Raw genomic sequence first — 9,292 nt, forward strand, 5'->3', positions numbered from 1 at the left:
TTCATACATACTCTCCCATCAAGACTATATATCAGCTGTAATTGTCACGTGACTTGCTAATTTGCATATTCAAAATCGTTTATGAAAAAGCGTACTCAACCCTCTGTAATTTCTTCAATAATACTTCTTTATAGTTTTTTTTAGGATCCTTCTTTATGAATGCTTATGGTTACTTAAAAGCATTAAATTCGGAATGATTCAGTATAAGTACAAAAATTGTAAAAGTAATTACAAATAAGAACATTTTCGAGGTATTGTTTTGTTTGTTTGAAAGTAAGCACAAAGCTACATGATGGGGTATCTGTGCTCTGCCCACCACGGGTATCGTAACCCAAGTTCTAGCGTTGTAAGTCCGCAGACATACCGCTGTGTCACTGGGGGACTCGAGTTAGAGTGGGACAAAAATATTCAAGATACAAACAGAAAATTGTAGGTCTGATTATAATTTACCACTAGCAAATAGAAATTGATAAGTTAAGACAGACTATTTTTTGGAGCATAGAAGATATAAAAAAAAACATATAGTACATGCACAAAATAAGCTGTAGTTTTCAAACGATTAAAATTATTTTTGCGGGATTTTTCTTTTTCGGAAAAGAAAGGTTTATTCCTGAAAATGTACGATGATTGTTCAAAAATATCTTTTATTGCACTTTTTTCGGGTGTCGTTTAAAAAAATTGGACGTAACTGTGCAGAAAAAGGCTGTGTGTATGTCACGGATGTTACATAAACTGTGTTAGTTAATAAATACATCTCTTTGGGACCCGTACCTCTCCTTGTTAAACAATGTGGCACGTTTGTAGTGTTGTGCCAGTTCTTAAATCGTTCTTCAATGGGTTGCTCTAAGATTTGAAATATTTCCTTTGTTTATTTAAATATGCTATAATTAATTAAAGATACAGTAAAACTAACAGAAAACATTTAGTTTTTTCTCGTCTTCTTTCAAAGTTTTCTTCCGGGAGACAAAAGTCTGATTGTTCTCCTTCATCCTAATGTTATTTTAGGGTAGTTAACTTTCATACTCCCCCCGAAAAAAAGACTAACAGTTACACAACCACTAGTGTCAAAAGCTTAACCGTTACATTACCATTAGTATCAAAATATTATTAGTTACATTATCACTAGTGTCAAATGATTGAAAGTTACATTATTTACATTACCATTAGTGCCAAAAGATTGAAAATTACATTATCACTGGTGTCAAAAGATTGACGGTTACATTACCTCCAGTGGCAAAAGATTAACAGTTACAGTAACACTAGTGTAAAAAGATCGAAGCTACATTATTATTAGTATCAAAAGATTAACATTTAGAGTAACACTAGTGTAAAAAGATTATTAGTTACATTATCACTAGTGTCAAAAGACTGACAGTTACATTACCACCAGTGGCAGAAGATTAACAGTTACAGTAACACTAGTGTCAAAAGATCGAAGCTACATTACCATTAGTATCAAAAGATTAACATTCAGAGTAACACTAGTGTAAAAAAATTATTAGTTACAGTATCACTAGTGTCAAAAAATTGACAGTTACAGTACTATTATTGTGTCAAGAAAGTCACATTACCACCAGTCAAACATTAACACCTATGTTACCACTAGTGTCCAAAGGCTAAAAGTTTATTATCACTAGTGTTTGAATATTAATAATTATGCCAACTGAAATGTCAAATTTACAGCAGCATCAAACAAGTGTCAGAAGGTTCACAATGGCGTCAAACAAGCGTCAGAAGATTTACAATGACGCCAGACAAGCGCCAGGAGGTTTAAAACAACGCCAGACAAATGTCAGGAGGTTTACAATGACACCAAACAAGTGTCAGGAGGTTTACAATGAGGCCAGAGAAGCGTCAGAAAGTTTACAATGACATCAAACAAGTGTCAGGAAGTTTACAATGACATCAAACAAGTGTCAGGAAGTTTACAATGACACCAGAAAAGCGTCAGGAGGTTTACAGTGATAAAAAATCAAGTATCAGGAGATTTCCAATGGCACCAGACAAGCGTCAGGAGGTTTACAATGACAAAAAACAAGTGTCGGGGGTATACAAGCGTCAGGAGTTTTACAATGACATCAAAGAAGCATCAGGAGGTATACAATGACATTAAACAAGCGTCAGGAGGTATACAATGACATCGAAAAAATGTCAGGAGGTTTACATTGAGCCAAACAAATATTAAGAGATTTACAGACATGTGGAAAACATAAAATATTAGCTGTAACGCTTACAAATATTGTCAGCCAGCAGAAGACTCTGAAAGACTGGTATTGACGCCCACATTGAATAGTTTTCAGCCATCGTGAGAAAAGCTATCCACCATCTCAGTCATTCCAAACATTTTCGAATCAATATTTAGATTGTCCTTAATTTGTATTTTGAATGAAAATGCAGAGCAGATGGTAAAATTCGTGTGATATTGTTTTCTATTTTCAATGTGGATTCGTTCACAAGGTAAAACTGAGGTTACCATTCTAAATACCATAGTATGCCATGCTTACATAATGAGTAACCTCTTAACTTTGTCGTTATCCTCCTTCCCAAAGAAAAACGATACTTGGCAACTAGTAAACCAATTATGTGTTGGTTCTTGTTTTGTTTCTTCAGACAATTATTATCACACCTGCTATGTATACGACGTGCTATTCTGATTTAACTTTCGGGCTTTCTTAACCCCTTTGGCCTATAATCAAGTACGCGCCACACCCTGATTGGTAAAATTAGAACAATGACCCTTTATTTCAAGCCATTTTTTGGATAGCTTGTAGGCGAAGCTTTAAAAAAAGTAGAATTCCAATTGGATGCCAATCGTTACTAGCGGACGGACCACAAAGGGTTAAATAAACTAGTTAGTTCTATTATAAAACGCCAGATATACCAAAATAAATATGGATAAACTCTTAATATCTACCTTTGTAAATGGTACTCGTACATTCACTATATAAAAATACAAAAACACTGCGGTCAAATATTATACTATTTTCTTTATCACCAAATTCGTGCATTTTGGCGAAAACGTAAAAAAAAAATGGGCGGTTTGCTTATATTTCGCCAAAGTACACAATTTTCGTGATAATAAAACAACTATGATTTTGGACATTGCTGAAAATAAAAACTAATAGTATTGTTACGTCTCTGTTCGTTAGTTAATTTTCCGCAAATTCGTTCCGACGAAACTTTAGCGACACAAGTCCTTTCTTAAATAAAACTGGTTTATTCTTTCTGGATATAACTTTGCGGTACACTTAATTTCAACAGTCGCGCTCAACTTCAATAATACTCAGTTCAATTACACACTCTCTGACTGCAGTTCAATTACTCATTCACTTTTTCCGTCACATTGTGAGCGTCTTGTATATACCAGACTACCCTCAATCTAGTAATCTCCCGACAAGTCACGAAGGTTCGATAAGGAGTGGCGTGATACTAGTCACGTGACCTCGCTGACGCAACAGTATTAATATTGCTTCTTTTCTTCTCAAACATCCATATTATAATAAGTCGGTTGTGGTAAACAGAGAACACTATGAATGCCATGCACACAGTCTAATTAATTTGTTGGTAAAAGGGGTAACCCAAGAGTTGATGATGACTATCTGTCTTTTTACTGCTAAATTAAGGACGCAGATATCCCTCGTGCGAAATTCTAACCAAACCTAACTTTGCAAAATACGTAAAGTTGCATGCGTTTAAGATATTAATTATATTAAGTAAAAGAGAAGAAGTTATACTCACAATGAGCATATTGTTGCGTCAGCGAGGGCACGTGACTAGTGTCACGCCACCTATTTTCTAGAAATATCCTGTTCCTTCATGAATGCCTTAGTATTTACTGGATATATGTTAGTCTGGTATATATATAAGACGCTCACAACGTGACGGGAACAGTGTAATGTGTGTGTAGGTAGTGAGTAATTGAACTGCAGTCAGAAAGTATTGTTGAAGTTAACGTTCGTTGTTATAGCGTTTGTTATAGAGCGACTGTTGAAAATAAGTGTATCGGTAAAGTTATATTCAGAAAGAATAAACCAGTTTTATTAAGAAAGGACTTGTGCCGCTAAAATTTCGTGGGAACGAAGTTACGGAAAATCAACTAACGAACGGAGACGTAACAATATAAAGAAATAAGAAGTACGTCCACTTACCTAGCGTTACCAAGCTGCATATTTATATAAATGACCTAGGTTATATTTATAAGCTTCAATCATTATGTTTTGTTTTCGTTTTGGTTTGTTTGTTGTAAAGCGCAAAGCTACACAATTGGCTATCTGTGATTTGCCCTCACGATTATTTTTAGCATCATATGCCTACAGACTTATTGTGTCAATGGGGGCGTTATGTTTTGCATCATAAAAATGGTACTTTACGTACGTTAAAAGCCCGTGCGCTATATTGGTTACGTGAAAACCATGCCAATTATATTTAGTACAAGTTACAGTTAATTTTATTCCCGTGTGTTATTGAAGACGTTTACAAATCCTGTTACTTATTTTTTGCCGTTTTTCTTGTTCTTCTTCGTTCCAGATATGTATAGTATTAATCAATAACTCTCTTACATTGACTTGGGAAATTGGAGAACAGACTTTGTTTGAAGGTTGCTGAATAATACACAGAGTTCGTTATGTTTACGTCACGCTGTGAAACAATACTTGTTTGAATCAGCTGCTTTCACAAAATATGAGTCATGTACCACTTTCACGAGCATACACCACTCACACAGTGCTCGGCAGTCAGTCATATTGTTTACCACAGCTAGACTAGCATAGTTACAGGAAATGTTGTCCAAACGAAATGCAACAGGTTTCTAACCCAGGACCACTAAAGCGAAGAACTAAACCATTAAATTTCTAAAACCTAAAAATATATGGACTTAACGCTTTCATAACTTTATCATCAGCAAATAGCAGGCTTATTAATCTTTGAAAGTCATGAAAATAAAATTATGTGTACAAAAGTGGTTTATGCACGTAAGATTTACCAGGAAGTTAAACTTTTAATTTTAAGAATACAAGTTATTAGAGCAAGGTAAGTGAAAATGTGAATGTATATCAACATGACGATTAATGAATAAAACGAAATACTGTTATCATGAGTGTCGTCAGGAGAAGAGATGACGTCGGGCAAATAAACGTTTCTACTGGAATTTGCTAGTCATGGAAAATAAAATACAGGGCTGCAAAAAGCGCAGAACGTGGCGTTATATTTTTCTATTCATAACCTCTTTCGTTTGCTAATGTGCTTTACCAAGCTGGCACGAATCTTGTTATGGACTGCTTCTGACTGGCGCATTACTTAGGCTTACAATTGTTATTGTTTTCAGCAACACACCACTCCCGAAAACATCTTGGCGATGCCTTAAAATTTATCCATGTATAACATTTTTGTAACAGTGAAGTAGGTTTCTCACTTTTTGGATTACGTTCTTAACTTCATCGATAAATTAAGAAAGAAAAATGTGAAAAAAAAAGACAAAGGTATAAAACGACATGGTTTATAGTCTTATGAAAAAATGGTATATATGGCAGAATTCACGTCTATCACTCTAATCCTAGCGGTAAACAACAACATTAGTTTACAAGTTGTATCAGTCTGGGCAGAAATCTCTAATAAAATATGGTCTCATATAATTCTATTAGAACTTTTGTGGCAATCTACAAAAACACTTATACGATCAAAACAACAATTTTGAAACTTGATACAACAATCCTCGATAGAATTATATTGTTTGACAAAAATCCTCGATTATAGTTTCTACAATCCCCGATACAAATATATAGTTTCAACAACAATACTCGATAAGGTTACATAGTTTAGCTAGGTTTAAATCAAAATTTTCACATTACAAACCAATGTGGTTGTAAAAACTCAATCAGCGACAAAATCCATGTCATTTTTTGTAGTAATACAAAACGTTGATACGACACACAAAAGTTGTTTTTTAACAGTTCTCAAGGTAAACACAAACAACAACAAAAAACTGACAAGAAAACTTCACGCCGAGCTATAGAAATCAGTGAAACAGAGAAGTTCTTTTAATACAGATCCACGATTCTTCTCATATTAAATCAGTCACTGACTTGAATTTTGAAGACTTTAAGTTATCATGGCCTTAGGATGTTTTTATCCCATAAATGTTAATGTTAAACATAAGTTTAAATTCGACAAGTTTAAAGGATACAGTTAAGCATGTCTTGTATGGAGAGAATTTCGTCGGTGTGGTAAAACATTCGGAACTCCTTCCTTAAATCAAAGAATGAGCAAAAATAGTCAGGAAGAGAAAAATTCTTCTTAGTAGCCTCGGGGTGAAGAACTTGTCTGAGATGGAGTTGACTGTCAGTAACCAGACAAAAGTTTCTGCTGCCATCATTATCTAACTTGGCTTTCACAAACTGGTCCAACTGCAGACAAAAAAAAACAAACAATTATCACCGTCTTCAGAACACGTGAAATATAAATCATAAACATTATTGTAACCAATCGGGGATCATGTTAAGGCCAATAAATGTTTGTGGTTCTTTCAAGGTTTCAAACAGGGGTGAAATTCTGTCGGTAGAAAATTCCGTTATTGTTTGCAATTCTTGCAGTTCGACGTGAACATTGTATGAAGGAGTACCTATATTTTGTACTCCATAAACGTGAGGTCAGGTCGTGACAAAGGTGAATACCTGTGTTTCTTTAAGTAGCATTTCACCACTAGTTTAAAACACCAAAATATCACTTTAAACTGCTGTTTAACATGTTGGAGAAAAATCTATATTATATTGAGACCTAGAATCTTGCTTTTAAGTTGTGTATGTTTAAAAAACCATATGGCATAACAATAACTGATGAAGAAACTATGTTTTCGCTTTACTTGTTTCTTTGACCTTCCTCACATTCACTTTAGTAGAAACTTGTTACTGAGTAACAACCTTTTGAAAGACTTGGATATTAAGATATACAATTTCATTAAAACTTACACAAAAATTATCAAAGAAATGCGCTTCGAAGCGTTATCAGGAGTATCAACGTCGTATGAAACGGATCGTAAGTAAATTTTCAACCAAGACTGATATCCTGGGTGATTCAGAATTCCAGTAACGAACAATTAATTCAGAAATGGAGAGGTATAGGAAAACAATTGTTAGTAGTATGGAATAAGGTGTGGGTCTACCATGTGACAATAGCATTGAGTTCGTTAAAGGTCAACTTCAAAGTTATGTCCTTCACGATTTTTACATGAGTGACAAATGTAATTTGCAATGGTGTATACAATAACAAATTAAACATTTTAATGCGTGGATTATCCTACAGAAAGCAGCGACTGACATACAATTATTGTAGTCTAATATGAAGGATGACGTTCATCTGAGAACCATTTGGCATAGAATGTAGCAACAACCCAAGCATTCTGGTGCACACTTTCATTGACAAGCTTCATGCAGTAGAACCATTTCAAACTGGAATTCAACTGAATTTTGTGACATTATATAAGTGATCTGGGGTCAGCTGCAGCACAAGGTATGCAGGAGACTTTTATGTTAATCTTTTTAAAACTTTGGGGGGGGGGGCAATCAAAGGTGTAGTTCTCTGCTTATGCAATATTCTGGTCTTATACCTCAAACTTGGCTGTGGTTGGATTTTGATCTTCGGTAGAACTACTCCATTTGCATGGAATGGGTAGCATAGCGGTAAGTCTGCAGAATTATAACGCTTGAAACCGGCTTTTGATACCCGTGGTGGGCACAGCACAGATAGCCTATTCTGTAGCTTTGCGCTTAACTACAAACAAAACATTGTAATTTGTAATTTAAAATGCCTTATTTGTTATTGTCTACGACTCTGTCGTGGACATTTTGGGTCTATGATGCGTATGAATAACATTTCCGGAAGAAATAACCATGAAGTTGACCTTGAATGGTTCCAATGATATTGTCACAGGGTAAGCTCACAAACCCTTCACACCACTAACAGTTATTTTGCTGCTCTTTTACATATTTGAATTATTTGCCTATTAATAAACTTCGAAACCGCTCTATAACACAAATGTATCGTTCCTGTAGCACATAACTTCACTTTAAAAACTTTTAAACAGGAATCATATTACTTTCTGTATGTATATTATCATTGTCATAAACTTTCCTCACACCTACTTTTAACTAAATATTATTCGTTGCCTATTATGGTGTATAATCATTACATCGAGCAGTGTAAGCCGTCGATATTATAACATAAATGTTAATTTGAATTTATCGATAGTATATTTCCATAAAAATATCTTAACATGATGATGACCTAAGGAGTTCGAAACGTTATTCCTTGTTTTGTGTTTTAAATAAAATATTTTAGTACCTACATCAGCCGCCTCTACTATATATTTACTTCAAATTGGTTCCTTGACATCATGATATTAAGATATTGATATAGTAAATGATCTTATTTAGCACTTACTGAGCTTTCAATGCATGGTATTTTGAAGAACTAACCTCTTCTATGACATTTTCAAGAGCCTGTCCATTCTTCACGGCTTCTTCAGTCAGTTGGAAAACAGATCTACAAGTGTCGGAGAGGAGGTTTTCATTGACATCAAGACTTCTGGGTTTTACCAAGTGTTGTTGTACCACCACCACCTATAGAAACACACAGAACTTACAGGTTTCACCACCACCACCACCTACAAAGAACTAACTGATCTCACCATCACCGCTTACAGAAACACAGACTGATTCACTGTAGCACCACCACCACCACCACTTATAGAAAGATACAGACCTTAGTGATTTCCTTCACCACCACCACCTATAGGAATTGTTAAAAGCTACAACGAAAAATCAAATTTACTCTAATAATACTTATAAAAGATTATATGTAACAACATGTATAAAGCAACTGGCATATACAGACTAATTACGTGACTTAAAAAAGATGTCATAATTTGAAACATCTCCTTGGAGAAGGGTCTGTTTCCAGAAAAGCTTCTTCGCTTTATTTTGTTCTGTTCTTCAAATGTAGGTAGAGCGTGAAAACAGATAAAAGTAATAATAATAACACAGGCCTGCGATGGTTTTATTGTCTTGAAATGTTTACATGTTCTACAGTATTTCCTGTACGCTGAATCTGAAAATGATATCCATTTTTCTCCATCAGGTACAGATTTTTCACAAAACGTCATAAAAGAAACACTACAACACGTAGTATTGGGACTAAAAGACGTAGATTCCACACACAAAGATCAGAATGAATGAGGATGCATATTCGTTTGACATCAATGTTCTTCCCTTTTCTTCAGTTTGTATTTTTGTTAACAAAC

General features: G+C 34.7%; 1 protein-coding gene across 4 annotated transcripts in view; it reads right to left on the reverse strand.

Annotated features, from left to right (window-relative positions):
* The window catches only part of LOC106465131 (epithelial splicing regulatory protein 2-like), a 68,583-nt gene that overhangs the window by 50,505 nt on the left and 8,786 nt on the right, over window positions 1-9,292 (reverse strand). For all 4 annotated transcript variants that reach the window (XM_022392964.1, XM_022392962.1, XM_013925329.2 and 1 more), the window contains exons 2-3: window positions 8,469-8,612; window positions 6,182-6,401 (exon numbers count right to left, since the gene is read on the reverse strand). In XM_022392964.1, the coding sequence (XP_022248672.1) occupies window positions 6,182-6,401; window positions 8,469-8,612 (364 nt within the window). The remainder of the gene's footprint in view (window positions 1-6,181; window positions 6,402-8,468; window positions 8,613-9,292) is intronic.

The sequence above is a fragment of the Limulus polyphemus genome, unplaced genomic scaffold, assembly GCF_000517525.1.
Source record: "Limulus polyphemus unplaced genomic scaffold, Limulus_polyphemus-2.1.2 Scaffold1846, whole genome shotgun sequence".
Lineage (NCBI taxonomy): Eukaryota > Metazoa > Arthropoda > Merostomata > Xiphosura > Limulidae > Limulus > Limulus polyphemus.